General features: G+C 35.8%; 1 protein-coding gene across 1 annotated transcript in view; it reads left to right on the plus strand.

The window, feature by feature from the left end:
• The window catches only part of PCDH15 (protocadherin related 15), an 898514-nt gene that overhangs the window by 838923 nt on the left and 40555 nt on the right, over positions 1-19036 (plus strand). The window contains exon 30 of the mRNA XM_052660663.1: positions 10753-10929. Within this exon, the coding sequence (XP_052516623.1) occupies positions 10753-10929 (177 nt within the window). The remainder of the gene's footprint in view (positions 1-10752; positions 10930-19036) is intronic.

Below are 19036 nucleotides of genomic sequence, written 5' to 3' on the forward strand. Positions count from 1 at the left end.
TTAGTATTTATCTCTTTATGAGCATTGTTTTTCTGTTACAAATTCTTGAGATTAAGGCATAGGAGAAATAGCTGTGAGGGTAAGGTTAAGGAGATCTTATTATAACATATAAATGATTGGCAATAGTGTCTAAAGAAGCTAAGAATTGTTTGCATTTTGTGTCTTCCTCCTTGCTCTTTTCACTTCACCATGAAGCTCATATAAATAAAAGATGCTTGGGATTCTAAAATTTAAATGGTAAGAATCTGTGGAAATGGCATTTTCAAAAATATAGATAAAATAATTTAGAAATATTGTGTTAGAATATAAATCAGAATTGGTAACTTAGGTCTCAGAGTTGGTCAAATGCTTCTTATTTTCTAAATACAATATGAAAATTCAGTGAAATTAGGACTTTATTGACTTTATTGATGTAGTTATTGCTTTGGTGTGGAGGAGCCTAATAGTTCCATGAAAAATTTACAAAACATCTGAAATGAGTCTGTGTAATTAATCTATAGCTCCTGGAATAGAGCTTACAAAACATACTTTAGAAATCTAGCCAAAATGTGTATTTCTGGGGTGAGAATTATAAAATCCCTCCGGAAGAAAATCTAGGAAACAATAAAAAATAAAAGCCAGCACTTATATTGTCTTAAATCTGCATAAGACTTAGTGTTGAGAGGAAAGGTGGAGTTGAAAAGCAAATCAATAAACACATTATCGTTAATCATTTTTATCTGCATTTTGCTCTAGAGTTGGGAAGCTCAGGGAAATTTCTATAAAGGGATATATTAACAGTTTACTAATAATAAATTAAAAATAATATTTGTACTTTTAGTGATATTATTTAAATTTTGCTATTTCGTTAAATTAATTTTGTTATTAAAATATTTAAATGTTAAAAATAATTAGTAATCATCATAGCAAAATCCTGTTGTAAATAAAACTTTATTTTCAAGAGCAGGAAAGGCTGATTTAGCTAATGGGCTCTAAATTAGTGAATCCTAATTTGGAGCTTTATATTTTGTAAAGAGAAAAAGTTACAATGCTTGTTTTTTCTATTCTAACTCCTATAGGAAGAAAATCTTGTGTGAAATTCCCAACTGATAAATTAGCAGTTTTTCCTAGGAAGGCTTTTCCTTTTGAATTCACAGGATCTAGGCTTAAACCCTGCTCCACTAGTGGTTAGGAAGTCTTGGACCAGGAAATTAAACTTTTTGATTCCTAGTATCCATATCTTGGGGCTTCCCTGGTGACCCAGTGGTAGAGAATCTGCCTGCCAATTTAGGAGATGCTGGTTCAGTCCCTGTGTTGGGAAGATACTGTGGAGAAGAAAATGGCAACCCACTTCAGTATTCTTGCCTGGGAAATTCCATGGACAGAGGAGCCTGGAGGGCTACAGTCCATGTGGTTGCAAAAGTGTCCGGCATGAGTTAGTGACTGAGTATGCATCCATGTCCTGAAGCTGGCAGTTTAGTTATTAAATAAAGAGTAGTTCTTAGTTGTAAGCGCTGAAGATTTAACAGTGAACTTAAGCAAAGTCCTTGTTCCCATGAAACTTGCATTCTGTAGGGGAAAAACAGCAAATAGGATAAGAATAATAGATAATACATAATTTGATGTCAAGCAGTAATAACTATAATAAAAACAGGTAAAACTAACAATATATATTATGAAACATGTATTATTTCATATAGGATGATGGAGGAAAACCTTTCTAATGAGCAGAAATCTAGCAGAAACCTAAGAGAAGTGAGGGAGAAAGTCATTTGTCTGTGGTGATGTGGGGAGTCAGGATAGAGAAAGTTATCCCAGAGAGAGGACACTGCATATATGAAAATCCACAGTTAGGAATATATTTGTCATATCAAGATATAGATGTCAATGTAGGAAATGAGTTATGAAGGATCTCATAGGCTACCTGGATGATTTTAACATTTTACTTTGTGTAAAATAGAAAGTCCTGAGCTTCCCAGATGGAGCTAGTGGTAAAGAACCTGCCTGCCAATTCAGGAGAAGTAAGAAATTTGAGTTTGATCCCTGGGTCTGGAAGATTCCCTGGAGAAGGAGATGGCAACCCATTCCAGTATTCTTGCCTGGAGAATCCTATGGACAGAGGAACCCAATGGGCTATGGTTCATAAGGTCACCAAGAGTCAGACATAACTGAAGCAAACTTAGCATACACACATGCATAGTAGCTACTAATTACATGTGGTTTTCAAGGACATGAAAAGCGACAAGTCCAAATGAGAGGTGCTGCAAGTATAAAATACACACCAGATTTCAAAGACTTAATACCAAAAAAAGTAAAATAGCTCCTTAATGTTTTTGTATGGATTACATATGAAATGACCATTTTGGATATACACAGCTAAATAAATATATTAAATTCACCTCACCATTTTTATCTTTAATTTTTTAATGTGGCTACAGAAAATTTGAATTTATATGTGTAACTTGCATTGTATTTTTTTGGGAAGTTTGCTTTAAATATTTTGCACAGAGAAATAACATTGTAACTTTCAGTTTTAAAAGGTTGTTGAGTGGGAAATCAGGAGAGCAGTTAAGAGTCTAGAGCAATAGCCCAAGAGAGGGATCAATGTGGTTTGGAACTGATGGTAGGTATGGACACAGGGAGGAATAAAGGATATGCTTTTGAAGATACAACCTACAGAATTTGTTATAAATTGGACATATGAGGAAAAGCAAGAAACAGTAATGACTCCTAGGTGTTGGGTCTGAGCAAACGAAGCCAAATAATATTTGCCGTACTTGAACACTGAAAAATTTGATAAAAATTATACATGCAAAAGTAATGGTGCTGTGTTCTTGGAAAGGATTGACTTTATATGGCAATACTTGATTCATATCAATAAAGGCCCTGGATGTCACTCCTCTCTCACCATCATGATACTAATTTCCCAACTTAGTAATGGGTTAAAGCTCTATTATCTGTTCCTTGCAGTCACATTTTTAGCTCTACATTAAGATTTTTTTTGAATTTATCTCATTTATTCCATGCGAACTGAGTACATTATAGATATTAGGTATGGTGCTATCCAATTAAACCAATGAAAATATGTTAAAAAATATAGGCCCAGCTGGGATGTATGAAATATTTTATTGTATTGAAAGTTTATAGTTGTATAGTTTTTCTTATCTACTATGTTCTAAATTGAATTGCTATAAATATCTCCTTGAATTGCTATAAATATCTCCAATCACATACCAATTTTGTTCAAGTATTCTTAACCAAAGATGAAGTTGAAGAGGTTATCAACAGAGTATGACTATAAATGATCTAATTTTATCAGATTATTAAGCATAGATATTTCAATAGCACAACTTTTGAAAATAATGTTTTTTGTAATAGGCAGCTAATAGCTGTAAAATAAATTGAAGCCAGTCATAAAAATAAAACATAAGCTCAATATAAAATGAAATCCAAATTTTTTTAATATTCAAAGTATATGTCATGATTCCTTTAAAAAATGATAAATGTAATTTGGTTTTATTCAGTCTAGGTGATTCATTGTTATGAGACAAAAGGGATTCACCTACTATTTTTCTAAAATACTTAGCTTGGGGTTTTATTTTCACAGAGAAAGAAGTAACTTCCTGTCTTTCCAGCAGAAATATCAGTTTTCAACTCATTATGTTACAAGAACTCATAATATTTTACAAAATTAAGATAGCCCAGAATACAACTTGACTTGTGCAAAACAGTATGTGATGCTGTTACTTATGTACTTTGAAGAAATAACCAAAGCAAATTACTTTTAGGACTTCTCTGGTAGCTCAGATGGTAAAGAATCTGCCTGTAATGTGGGAGACAGGGTTCAGTCTCTGGGTAGGGAAGATTCCCTGGAAAAGGGGATGGCAACCCACTCTAATATTCTTGACGGGAGAATTACATGGACAAAGGAGCCTGGTGGGCTATAGTCGATGGAGTCACAAAGAGTCTTTTCAACTAGATTTTACTTTTTCTTTAGATTCTACTGTATATTGATTCAGTAGATTCATGCATGTTGATGTGTTTGCTTTCAATAGGTTTATTCATATTTTAATGTCCATACTCACCATTGATTGATTAACACATTTCTGAATGCTTATAGTCGAAACTACCAGTTTCTCTTGGGAGAAAGAAAAAAGTATTGAAGGATAATAAATGAATGTTCTAAATTTATATTTGCCATCTGATATATATGATATAGAAAAATGTAAATACATAATTGTGTCCCCTCTTCCATTTTTCTTAGCAACAGACACATACACACATATAAAAGAATGGTGCTTAGCTGCTACATTTAGACTGCATATTTCGTCAGATTCAATACATTTGCTCCTATGTATTGTTTTGCTTTTTTTCCCCCAGAAACAATGAAAACAAAGAAAAAATAAATAAATAAATAAATAAACATAGTGCTTTTTTAGAATTCCACTGAGGACATTTTAATTTCATTTTTATTTAAAAACAATGTTTGATATATTTGAGCAACTGCTATTGTTTGCAAAAAGAGATAAGTAGAATCTTTTTAACTGAAAATGAATTGAAATATTCATTTTAAAACCCCTGTTTTTTAGTTTTAGGGCTGATAGAGATGGTTTTACATTGTTTTTGTTTTCCCTGTAAGGGGAATACAAACATTAAAAGATAAAGCAGTGCTGGAGCAAATATTCTACTTAAGAAAAGAGCAAGCGTAAAGAATACGCAGAGCTACACTGTAGGAAATAAAAAATAAATTTAATTCATAAAAGATAATTTTAATGAAGGTACCATAATATTGACTATAATATTTTTATTTAACTTATTATTTGTGCTATATATTTTAGAAGAATTTGAATAAATATTTTAAAGCAAACAATAGAGGGGAAAAAAAGTAAAGTGTTATAATCTCTATTTACTTTTCCCAAATATCATATCATTCAGTTTATTTTTCAGAGTTTTTGCTTGCACCAAATAGAACATAACTAGAAAGCAGTTGCAAGATGAAAATAATATCATGATATTATGATTCCATTTAAAACATGAATCACAGCTGCTTTATAAAGATTTCCATGATACATAGTAGGCATTTTTTTCCTTTCAAAATACTTATAGCTCTCATATTCTTTTGTTTTATGATCCAGACGTTTTGCCAAAAAGAACAGCTTATTATCTCATAATTATTTCCAGGCCATGGTACAAGATAAATATATTGCGTTCTTGTGCAGCCACTCATTTCAGATACCTTGATCAGCAATGATTGGTGCCTTTATTCTCTTAATCATTTTTATAGTTCTTCTCTTAACTTTTTCCAACTTCTATACAATTTACCTTTCGGTGCTGCTGTTTTATTAGCTTGTGGAATAAATTCAACCACATGTTTATATAAGAAAATTCCATTGGTATCAGCAGCAACACAAACTATTTTATTAATAATTTCACTTATATCTAAGTTGTAATAGAGGTTACATTTAGGTTTTTTTTTTTAATGTTTAACTTTATACAAGGAGAATTAAGGCAGTTTATAATGATTCATACAGTGAAACAAGGTAAAAAACATTTAATATAAGCCAGAAACTGAATATGGCAAACAGAATAGAAAAACATTGTGGAAAGAATGAAAATGAGACTGATAATAAAGAGGCTAAAACATCCCGCAGAGACACTACAAAGTAGGAAACAAACTTGGTTTTCATCATTTTAAGGCCAAAGTTGAAAGAAGCAAACAAAAAAATGGAAAAAAAAATATAAATAAGTTACAAAATTAAGAAAAAACTAACAAACAAACAACAAATCACTTCCATCGAAATGCAGAACTATTTCGGAGTGAAATGCAGGATTGGAGGAATGATTTTATCCTGTGGGACATCTTAGAGAAGATATCTCCTAATGTCATTAACAAAATGTTCTATAGAACCTGGAATATTGCTGAGGATATGGTCTGGGTAAAGTCTCTACAAGTTTGTTGTATGAGAGAGAATATTAGGAAAGCCTGTGCTATGCTGTGTATCCCTCTGGCCATCTGCAGTGCCTATTGATTCTTTTAGCCAGGCTTTTGAAAAAATATTGACAGGTACCTGGAGTGGAGCTCCCTATGTTGCTAGTTAAATATAAAACATTTACTTCAACAAAAGGCTAACTAGGGTTTGCAATCATGAAATCTGGAGAGTTTTTACAACCACCACAACAAATAGCTAACATTTGTGGCATGTTTTTTATTTGCTGGGCTTTGTGCGCCTAATTGGATGTTATCTAAATAAAGTCTCATAGAGGCCTTTGAGGTAGAAATTATTATTTTCCCCTTTGCAGAGAAGAGTTTCCTAAAATTTTGAGAGGCTCAGTAATTTTCACAAACATACAGATGCCAGTGGTGGAAATTTAATTAGAATCTACATCTATGAGCTAGCAGCAGGTTGGGTTCCTAACCACTCCTTCTGCACAATGCTTCTTAGAAGGTAGACCTAATTAGAAACCCAACCTATTTTGGGGGGTGCGTGTGTGGAGGAGGAGTGAGCTGCTCTAACACAAGCCCAGAAAAACCTATCAAATGGCAATTTTACTGTGGCTCATTCACACAAATGGGTAACTGAAAAGATGATTGGTGTAACAGTTTTAGTGTAAAAAAACAAAAGCTAGCTGTAAGTAAATATTTGTTTTAGTTATAAAACAATTTCCATAAAGCTGCTACCCTTATTTTTTTATAACACAATTTCTGGTGAAAGGCACATATAAGAAATTGGATAAGTGATGCTGTAAATGAAAATTTAGGTGAATCAACCAAAAATAGCTACCTTTGATAATAAATCAGTTAACTGAGCCAGTTGTTTATTAGTTCTCTTGCTCTGTGATTTAAAAAAAGATGTTTCACATAAAAAAAAAGTTTTTCTTTCAACATTTATTATAAGAAGGCTATATAGATTGCAATTTCTAATTTAAATCAGAAACTAGTTTAAATTTTAAATAATTAGCTGTCATGTGGTAGCACAGTAAAATGTTAGTCCCTTGGACTACAAGGAGATCCAACCAGTCCATCCTAAAGGAGACCAGTCCTGGGTGCTCATTGGAAGGAATGATGTTGAAGCTGAAACTCTAGTACTTTGGCCACCTCATGCGAAGTGTTGACTCATTGAAAAAGACCCTGATGCTGGGAGGGATTGAGCGCAGGAGGAGAAAGGGACAACAGAGGATGAGATGGCTGGATGGCATCACTGACTCGATCGACGTGAGTTTGAGTGAACTTTGGGACCTGGTGATGGACAGGGAGGCCTGGCGTGCTGCGATTCACTGGAGTCACAAAGAGTCGGACGCGACTGAGCGACTGAACTGAACTGAACTGACTGATACATATATTTAGATATAAACATATGTGAACATATAATGCATATAACTTTATTAACATATTTCTTTATAGAAACTTTGAAACTTTGTCTAAAGATCACATAATAACCTATTACTAAATATTGTGAGTATGCTACTGATCTTTTAAACTGAAGTAGAACAATAAACCCTAAATGTAAATTTAATTTTTTAAATATTATAATTATTATACCAATTCATTCACACTGTATTTAATTCTTTGCATATCAGACAGTTTGTTGTTTTGAAAAATGTTGCCATAATTAAATACCATACTGCCAAATGTTCAATTATACTACTTATATTTTCAATTGATGTATTGCTTCCAAGAATTTAGATTCAGGGCACAATTAACATTATGTAAGCATCATCACAGGCATCTCCCTTGATACAGTGTTTGTGTATGACACAGATGTTACAGATTGATAAAGAGTATTATAGATCCTCCTCTCTCTCTCCCTGTATGTGCATATGCATACATATATGTATATATATATATATATAATATAACTTATTTTATTAAAGTTAGATTTCCCTGATAGCTCAGTTGGTAAAGAATCTGCCTACAATGAAGAGGCTGCTGCTAAATCACTTCAATAGGGTCCAACTCTGTGTAACCCCATAGATGGCAGCCCACCAGGCTCCCTTGTCCCTAGGTTTCTCCAGACAAGAACACTGGAGTGGGTTGCCATTTCCTTCTCCAATGCATGAAAGTGAAAAGTGAAAGCGAAGTCACTCAGTCGTGTCTGACACCTAGTGACCCCATGGACTGCAGCCTACCTGGCTCCTCCGTCCAAGGGATTTTCCAGGCAACAGTACCGGAGCAGGGTGCCATTGCCTTCTCTGACAATGAAGGGGACCTCAGTTCAATTCCTGGGTTGGGAAGTTCTCCTGGAGAAGGGATAGGCTGCCCAGTATTCTTGGACTCCCCTTGTGGCTCAGCTGGTAAAGAATCCACCTGCAATCCGGGAGACCTGGGTTTGATCCCTAGCTTGGGAAGATCCTCTGGAGAAGCGAAAGGCTACCCACTCCAGATGGGGTGGCAAAGAGTTGGACACAACTGAACGACTTTCACTTTCACTCCACATTCATTTTAAGCATAAGTCTAATAATTAAAGCCTTCAAAGTCATAATATCATAAATTGACAGTGACCTAGGGCATGCAAATACTTATACTGGTAGAATTTCTTGATGAAATTATGAACTGTAAATCCACATGACATTTTATTTCAAAATGTATGTGTGAACTGGCTTAATAAATGAATAAAGTGGAGTGAAATAAATAAGGGCAATGTAAACAATAGCTTTAACTTATATTTGCCAATTCAAAGTAAGTACTTAGAGAGTTATATTTAAAAAAATGAGGTTAAAAAATTGGAAGCAACGCTTTACCTGTGTACATACGAAGATCAAGGTCTAAAAATTCATTATTATGAATATCACACATATATATTTGTATATATGTATATGTTTAATGTAATACATATATATATATAGCATAGGCAGATATTGTAGAAATGCTTAGGTATATGGACCTAGATGATAAACAGAAAGATTGATTTTTTAAAAATATGTTCATATTTAAAATACTTAAATTTAGTTTTAATATATTTATCAGAAAAAGGTTTAAAAAAAAGACTTCAGATCTGACCTTATTTAACTTTATCCCAAAATACCTCTAAATGTTTAAGGAAAAAAATCTTGATGATGAGAGAAAAGGAAAAGAATGAGGAGTACTTCAATAAGAGAAACATCAACTGTGCTCTTCTACACCAGTTTAAAAGTAAACAAGAAGACACTTCATTTACATTGGCGATGCCCTCTGGTGTGCACACCATAGACTTGTGCTCAGTGGTACAGCCATTTCCTCCAAAGTTTCATATCCTGCTTCTCTTTCAACAGGACAAACTAAGCACATACCAGACTCTGAAGGCAATATATTTTTTTAATAGAGGACAAAGCAGGTCAATTTTGGCATCTGAAGTAAAAGTTATTTCCTGGTGCACCAAAATTCTTTAGAATATATTATTCCTCATTCCCCTCAAATGCTTCACAGCTTGGACTCTATTTGTCATGTTTAGTTATTAAAATTAATTAATTTACATATAAATGTCTATATTTAATAATCTGCATTCTAGAGCTAATCTTCAAGAATTAATAATATGAAGTTTTTAATAAGAAAAAGAACATTAAGGAAATTGCCTTTATTTGGCTATAATTTATACTTTCAATTAAAATCATTTTCCAATTAGAAAAAAATTATACTTAACAGAAAATTACCTATGGATTACTGTTGTTTATTTCCTTTCTATTGAATATTGCTAATTCTGTACTAAATGATATATCTTTTAGTTATTTGGTGGCTCAGCTGGTAGTCTGCTTGCAATGCAGGAGACCCAGGTTCAATCCCTGGGTGGGGAAGATGCCCTGGAGAAGGAAATGGCAACCCACTCCAGTATTCTTGCCTGGAGAAGTCCATGGACAGAGGAGCCTGGTGGGCTATAGTCCATGGAGTCACACAGAATGAGACAGGACTTGGTAACTAAAAATTTCACTTTCACTTTAGTTATTTGTGGTCCCTAAATAGCCTCTGAGGATTTTATCATAATCTGATCAATCAGGCAAAGCAAAATATCTACATTCTTCCACTGCTATAGTTTTCTAAGGGTCTTTATACGCTGAGGGAAACAAGTATCCGACTCTTGCACCTTGGTATATAGCTATATGGTATGTATCACAAAATCTGGTGAAAGGTGTAATTTATAACACCAACCATATGAACTCAAGAGTTCTAAGACCCCATGGCTCCTATAAAGCACAGACAGCTTTATTTGTACAACATAGTTGGCATTTCTCATGAGCCATGTAGAAGTTCAATTGGTATCATAAATTTTAATTCTAGGCTTAAAAGAGGACATGGTTGATGACCTCTTTCTACCTTATTCAGCTTCTAGCATCATTGGGAGTTAAATGTTCTAAATACATGGAGAATTTTTTTTTAGAGTTAGTTTTCACTGCTGCTGCTGCTGCTGCTGCTAAGTTGCTTCAGTTATGTCCAACTCTGTGCGACCCCATAGATGGAAGGCTACCAGGTTCCCTCATCCCTGGGATTCTCCAGGCAAGAACACTGGAGTGGGTTGCCATTTCCTTCTCCAATGCATGAAAGTGAAAATGAAGTCGCTCAGTCGTGTCCAGTTCTTCGCGACCCCATGGACTGAAGCCTACCAGGCTCCTCTGCCCATGGGATTCTCCAGGCAAGAGTACTGGAGTGGGTTGCTATCGCCTTCTCCATAGTATTCACTAAGCATTAGCAAAAACCAGGCTGTCATCATTTTTCATTTACTAAATGGCATTTCAAGATGAGGGTGATTTTTTCCCCCTGTTAATCTGTCCGAATGTCATGTTTGTGCTTTGTTTGATTTATAGGATTTTGGATCGCTATGTTCAGGAGCAAATTCCTGGTGCAAAGGTTGTGGTGGAGTCCATTGGTGCTCGCCGGCATGGTGATGCCTTTTCTCTAGAAGATTATACCAAGTGTGACTTGACTGTCTATGCAATCGATCCCCAAACCAACAGAGCCATCGACAGAAATGAGCTTTTTAAGTGAGTACTTTTATTGTTTGTAACAGCACTATGGTTGCAATATAACCCATCCTGCTACTGCTGGTAAGCCGCTTTAGTCGTGTCTGACTCTGTGCGACCCTACAGACGGCAGCCCACCAGACTCCTCCTTCCCTGGGATTCTCCAGGCAAGAACACTGGAGTGGGTTGCCATTTCCTTCTCCATGAAAATGCATGAAAGTGAAAAGTGAAAGTGAAGCCACTCAGTCCTGTCTGACTCTTAGCGACCCCATGGACTGCAGCCCACCAGGCTCCTCCATCCATGGATTTTTCAGGCAAGAGTACTGGAATGGGGTGCCATTGCCTACCCCCAGAGATAATCCTAATGTAATGCTATAAGTATTTATTTATTTATTTACATTTTCTTTTTTATTTTTTTTTTATAATTTTTATTTTTACTTTATTTTACTTTACAAAACTGTATTGGTTTTGCCATACATTGACATGAATCCACCACGGGTGTACATGCGCTCCCAAACATGAACCCACCTCCCACCTCCCTCCCCATAACATCTCTCTGGGTCATCCCTGTGCACCAGCCCCAAGCATGCTGTATCCTGCATTGGACATAGACTGGCTATTCGTTTCTTACATGATAGTATACGTGTTTCAGTGCCATTCTCCCAAATCATCCCACCCTCTCCCTCTCCCTCAGAGTCCAAAAGTCCGCTCTACACATCTGTGTCTTTTTTGCTGTCTTGCATACAGGGTCATCATTGCCATCTTTCTAAATTCCATATATATGTGTTAGTATGCTGTATTGGTGTTTTTCTTTCTGGCTTACTTCACTCTGTATAATCGGCTCCAGTTTCATCCATCTCATTAGAACTGATTCAAATGTATTCTTTTTAATGGCTGAGTAATACTCCATTGTGTATATGTACCACTGCTTTCTTATCCATTCATCTGCTGATGGACATCTAGGTTGTTTCCATGCCCTGGTTATTATAAACAGTGCTGCGATGAACACTGGGGTACATGTGTCTCTTTCATTTCTGGTTTCCTCAGTGTATATGCCCAGCAGTGGGATTGCTGGGTCATAAGGTCGTTCTATTTGCAATTTTTTAAGGAATCTCCACACTGTTCTCCATAGTGGCTGTACTAGTTTGCATTCCCACCAACAGTGTAGGAGTGTTCCCTTTTCTCCACACCCTCTCCAGCATTTATTGCTTGCAGACTTTTGGATCACAGCCATTCTGACTGGTGTGAAATGGTACCTCATTGTGGTCTTGATTTGCATTTATCTGATAATGAGTGATGTTGAGCATCTTTTCATGTGTTTGTTAGCCATCCGTATGTCTTCTTTGGAGAAATGTCTATTTAGTTCTTTGGCCCATTTTTTGATTGGGTCGTTTATTTTTCTGGAATTGAGCTGCCTAAGTTGCTTGTATATTTTTGAGATTAGTTGTTTGTCAGTTGCTTCATTTGCTATTATTTTCTCCCATTCCGAAGGCTGTCTTTTCACCTTGCTTATAGTTTCCTTTGTTGTGCAGAAGCTTTTAATTTTAATTAGATCCCATTTGTTTATTTTTGCTTTTATTTCCAGAATTCTTGGGGGGGGGGGGGTTATGGATCATAGAGGATCCTGCTGTGATTTATGTTGGAGAGTGTTTTGCCTATGTTCTCCTCTAGGAGTTTTATAGTTTCTGGTCTTACATTTAGATCTTTAACCCATTTTGAGTTTATTTTTGTGTGTGGTGTTAGAAAGTGATCTAGTTTCATTCTTTTACAAGTGGTTTACATTTTCTTTTTTAAATATAAATTTGTTTATTTTAATTGGAGGCTAATTACAGTATTGTATTGGTTTTGCCATACATCAACATGAATCCACCATGGGTGTACACATGTTCCCCATCCTGAACCCCTCTCCCACCTCCCTTCCCATACCATCCCTCTGGGTCATCCCAGTGCACCAGCCCCCAGCATCCTGTATCATGCATCGAAACTGGACTGGCATTTCATTTCACATATGACATTATGCATGTATCTATGCCATTCTCCCAAATCATCCCACCCTCTCCCTCTCCCACAGAGTCCATAAGACTGTTCTATACATCTGTGTCTCTTTTGCTGTCTAACATACAGGGCTATCATTATGATTTTTCTAAATTCCCTATAAATACATTAGTATACTGTATTGGTGTTTTTCTTTCTGGCTTACTTCACACTGTATAATAGACTCCAGTTTCATCCACCTCATTAGAACTGATTCAAATGTATTCTTTTTAATGGTTAAGTAATACATCCAAGTCTATGCCCCAACCAGTAACACTGAAGAAACTGAAGTTGAACAATTCTATGAAGACCTACAAGACCTTTTAGAACTAACACCCAAAAAAGATGTCCTTTTCATTATAGGGGGCTGGAATGCAAAACTAGGAAGTCAAGAAACACCTGGAGTAACAGGCAAATTTGGCCTTGGAATACAGAATGAAGCAGGGCAAAGGCTAATAGAGTTTGCCCAAGAGAACTCACTGGTCGTAGCAAACACCATATTCCAACAACACGAGAGAAGACTCTACACATGGACATCAGAAGCAGAAGATATTAAGAAGAGGTGGCAAGAACACAGAACTGTACAAAAAAGATCTTCAAGACCAAGATAATCACAATGATGTGATCACTCACCTAGAGCCAGACTTCCTGGATGTGAGGTCAAGTGGACCTTAGAAAGCATCACTACAAACAAAGCTAGTGGAGGTGATGGAATTCCAGTTGAGCTATTTCAAATCCTGGAAGATGATGTGTGAAAGTGCTGCACTCAAAGTACCAGCAAATTTGGAAAACCCAGAAGTGGCCACAGGACTGGAAAAGGTCAGTTTTCATTCCAATCACAATCCCAAAGAATGTTCAAACTACCACACAATTGCATTCATCTCATACGGTAGTAAAGTAATGCTCAAAATTCTCCAAGCCAGGTTTCAGCAATATGTGAACCATGAACTTCCTGATGTTCAAGCTGGTTTTAGAAAAGGCAGAGGAACCAGAGATCAAATTGCCAACATCCACTGGATCATGGAAAAAGCAAGAGAGTTACAGAAGAACATCTATTTCTGCTTTCTTGATTATGCCAAAGCCTTTGACTGTGTGGATCACAATAAACTGCAGAAAATTCTGAAAGAGATGGTAATACCAGACCACCTGACCTGCCTCTTGTGAAATCTATATGCAGGTCAGGAAGAAACAGTTAGAACTGGACATGGAACAACAGACTGGTTCCAAATATGAAAAGGAGTATGTCAAGGCTGTATATTGTCACCCTGCTTATTTAACTTATGTGCAGAGTACATCATCAGAAATGTTGGGCTGGAAGAAGCACAAGCTGGAATCAAGATTGCAGGGAGAAATATCAATAACCTGAGATAGGAAGATGACACAACCCTTATGGCAGAAAGTGAAGAGGAACTAAGAAGCCTCTTGATGAAAGTGAAAGAGGAGAGTGAAAAAGTTGGCTTAAAGCTCAACATTCAGAAAACGAAGATCATGGCATCTGGTCCCATCACTTCATGGGAAATAGATGGGGAAACAGTAGAAACAGTGTCAGACTTTATTTTGGGGGGCTCCAAAATCACCACAGATGGTGACTGCAGCCATGAAATTAAAAGACGCTTATTCCTTGGAAGAAAAGTTATGACCAACCTAGATAGCATATTGAAAAGTAGAGACATTACTTTGCCAACAAAGGTCCATCTAGTCAAGGCTATGGTTTTTCCAGTAGTCATGTATGGATGTGAGAGTTGGACTGTGAAGAAGGTTGAGTGCCAAAGAATTGATGCTTTTGAACTGTGGTGTTGGAGAAGACTCTTGAGAGTCCCTTGGACTACAAGGAGATCCAACCAGTCCATTCTAAAAGAAATCAGTCCTGGGTGTTCATTGGAAGGACTGATGCTAAAGCTGAAACTCCAGTACCTTGGCCACCTCATGCGGAGAGTTGACTCATTGGAAAAGATCCTGATGCTGGGAGGCATTGGGGGCAGGATGAGATGGCTGGATGGCATCACTGACTCGATGGACATGAGTTTGGGTAAACTCCAGGAGCTGGTGATGGACAGGGAGGCCTAGCGTGCTGCGATTCATGGAGTCGCAAAGAGTCGGACACGACTGAGCAAGTGAATTGAACTGAACTGAATACTCCATTGTGTATATTTATCACAGCTTTCTTATCCATTCATCTGCTGATGGACATCTAGGTTGCTTCCATGTTTTGGCTATTATAAACAGTGCTGTGATGAACATTGGGTACACATATATCTTTCAACTCTGGTTTCCTTGTTGTGTATGCCCAGCAGTGGGATTGCTGGGTCATATGGCAGTTGTATTTCCAGTTTTTTAAGGAATCTCCACACTGTTCTCCATAATGGCTGAACTAGTTTGGATTCCCACCAACAGTGTAAGAGGGTTCTCTTTTCTCCATACCCTCTCCAGCACTTATTGTTTGTAGACTTTTGGATAGCAGCCATTCTGACCTGTGAGACAATCTCTTTAATAGGTGGTACTGGGAAAACTGGTCAACCACTTGTAAAAGAATGAAACTAGAACACTTTCTAACACCATACACAAAAATAAACTCAAAATGGATTAAAGGTTGAAACATAAGACCAGGAACTATATAACTCCTAGAGGAGAACATAGGCGAAACACTCTCTGACATAAATCACAGCAGGATCCTCTATGACCCACCTCCCAGAATATTAGAAATGAAAGCAAAAATAAGCAAATGGGACCGAATTAAAATTAAAAGCTTCAGCACAGCAAAGGAAACTTTAAGCAAAATAAAAAGACAGCCTTCAGAATGGGAGAAAATAATAGCAAAGGAAGCAACTGACAAAGAATTAATCTAAAAAATATACAAGCAACTCCTGCAGCTCAATTCCAGAAAAATAAATGACCCAATCAATAAATGGGCCTAAGAACTAAACAGACATTTATCCACAGAAGACATACAGATGGCTAACAACAACATGAAAAGATGCTCAACATCACTCATTATCAGAGAAATGCAAATCAAAACCACAGTGAGGCTAAGTACTTAAAGTTTGGTGGTGATTGATGGTTAGTCACTAAGTCACGTTCTATTCTTTTGACCCCATGGCCTGTAGCTCTCCAGTTTCCTCGGTCCATGGGATTCTCCAAGCAAAAATACTGGAGTGGGTTGCTGTTTCTTTCTTTCTCCAGGGGATCTTCCCGTCCTAGGAATTGAATGGTCTCCTGCATTGCCGGCAGATTCTTTGCCAACTGAGCTACAAGGGAATCCCCACTTAAAAGTTTAAAACCCACCAAATTGTTCTTCAAAGTGAAGTGTGAGCGAAAAAAAAAAAATAGTAATCTAAGCAGCAATGCCTAGGGCACTCAAGCCTAGAATTTTCATGTCTGAGTGTAAGATAAGTGAACTCGGAGGATCTTTCTCTTGAGATGTCAGAAGATCCATTATGCTTAAGAGGAAGGAGCAGTTCAATGAGATCACCTTGTATCTTCTTCCACTCTTACTCCACAAACCTGGCTCTTAGAGGGGAAACCACAGATTCATTCTTAAAGTGGCAGTTTGCCTACAATGATGTTAATAGGCTTGAATTTTAAGAATAAGCCTAATTTCTTCAAGGTCTTCCAGTATAGGCAAAAATTAGTATCTGATTTTTCCCCTGACTTGCTGGTGGAGAGTAGAGGATATAGTCACTTCCACCTAAGTTCATGTGACATTTCATCCTGGTGTGAATTTTAGTATATGAGTTATAAATCCTAAAAATAAGGAAACTACCAGAATCATAAACAAAATGCTGTTATAGAATCTCCTTCGGAAGTTATTCTAGAACAGCTTTTGTCGTTGTTAATTTCTCCTTTACTTTAGAGACACCTAGTGTTCAAAATATTCTTGACATGTGATTCTTATCCAAAGTAAAACATAAAGTAAAAATACATATTGTTATATAATAAAATGTGTATATTCCAAATATTCAGAGATGTGTGTGTGTATATGTATAAGCTACATATATATCTCCCAAACCCATTATTTCAGAATTTAGTTTTTCTTTATCTCTCTATATAATAAACAGCACAAAAATAAATATATGCATACATAAATTTACATGTATGTCCATATATGGGTGCACGTTTTTATTTAGTAAGCATATGTTTATCCATTTATTTATTAAAACTCATGAATCCTGAATTTAATTTTACTTTATATCTGTTCATCAACATTCAACTATTCTTATTTTAACAACAATAAAATACGATTTAATATCAACTTAATTTTTTAAAAGACATAGTTGTCAAGTATTAATATTTAAGATAAAATAAATTTATATATAATAGGTATTTGGGCCATTTGCAAAATAACATACTAATCACTGTGAGGAAACACAAATGACTGAAGCAATTGCTTCCTCTCAGGCTTTAGAATCATCATCCAAATGAAGCCGCATTCATGTCTACTAAGTCAATGTTTGCTTACTTTATTAATTTAAAAGTTCTTTCAGTTCAGTTCAGTTCAGTCGCTCAGTGGCGTCCGACTCCTTGTGACCCCATGAATTGCAGCACACCAGGCCTCCCTGTCCATCACCAACTCCCGGAGTTCACTCACATTCATGTCCATCGAGTCAGTGATGCCATCTAACCATCTCATCCTCTGTCGTCCCCTTCTCCTCCTGCCCTCAATCCCTCCCAGCATCAAAGTCTTTTCCAATGAGTCAACTCTTCGCATGATTTTAAAAGTAATTTATATATGTTCTTTCTATTAATTGTCATTATTAACAATTATTTAAATTCATCTGGATTCTTTTATATACATTTTGGTTTTATTTCAAAATATAATGATAGATTGAATTTAAATTGTTTTCTTAAATTTAAAAATATCTCTGTTCTTTAGGATGACACCCTATCTCTAGAGAGCAAAATAATGTTGATTATAATTTGAATTGTACTTAAAAATATTTTAGAGATAAAAGATTTGGAAACTGAAGCCAATTTGATTTCAACTGACAATATGAAGTATAAGGTACACATTGTTCATTCTAGACAACTTTTCCCAAACCTATGTTATATTGTGAAGAATAGAACTCTAAATTCAATTCAATAACTATTATAGCCAAGAAGAAAGCAAAAAATATATAGTAACTATAAACTTAAAAAAAATTATATTGCGGAGAGGACAGAATATCTGTGAAGTACTAAAAATTTTTTCTTAGTACTCTTCACCTTGAGCTAATAGCTGTGAAACACTGGTCTAATTTAAACCCTAGAATTGTTTCTTGAGATGTTTTGTAATGAAATTGCATAGGTATATTACATAATGCAAGGCTGATAATGCAAAGATATTATCAGACATTATTATCTATTCTAAAGTTATAAAACGTTTTGTATATTTACTTTTAACACTGAACGAATACACTAGGACATTAGGATTGTTGGCTCAGATGGTAAAGCGTCTGCCTACAATGTGGGAGACCCAGATTCAATCCCTGAGTCGGGAAGATCTCCTGGAGAAGGAAATGGCAACCCACTCCAGTATTCTTGCCTGGAAAATTCCATGGATAGAGAAGCCTGGTAGTCTACAGTCCATGGGGTCGCAAAGAGTCAGACATGACTGAGCAACTTCACTTAGGATTGTTGCCTAGTGTCCAGACCAATGGAAATAAGATTATCCTCTCAATTTTCCCTTATCCTAAAAGCTAACAATGTTAAAATTTGCTGGAAAAACATTAGAAAAAAAACAAAAAAGTACTTCATCTAAGGTGTTCACTTCAATTTTTGAAAACTGATTTAACTATATCAAAAAATCCAAATAAGCATATAAATGTGTAGAAAACTAGAATGACATTGATACTCTTTAATTGCATATTTTATTTCATGAGGTTATGAGTATTTTGATTTTTCTCAATTTGAGTTATCTGAATTGCTTAGATTTTTTTACAATTTATGCATATCATTTTTATCTTGCTTTTATTCTTGAGGTTCTTTGAGTATCTTTAATCTGCATTTTTGTCTGGGGAGTTTTTGTTCTTATTGTTTTCATTTCTGGAATATTCTCAGACAAAATATCTTCAAATATATCTTATACCCTATTCTGTCTTTATTCCTTTGCTGAGACTCC

This window comes from Budorcas taxicolor, chromosome 23 (assembly GCF_023091745.1).
Source record: "Budorcas taxicolor isolate Tak-1 chromosome 23, Takin1.1, whole genome shotgun sequence".
NCBI classification, from domain to species: domain Eukaryota; kingdom Metazoa; phylum Chordata; class Mammalia; order Artiodactyla; family Bovidae; genus Budorcas; species Budorcas taxicolor.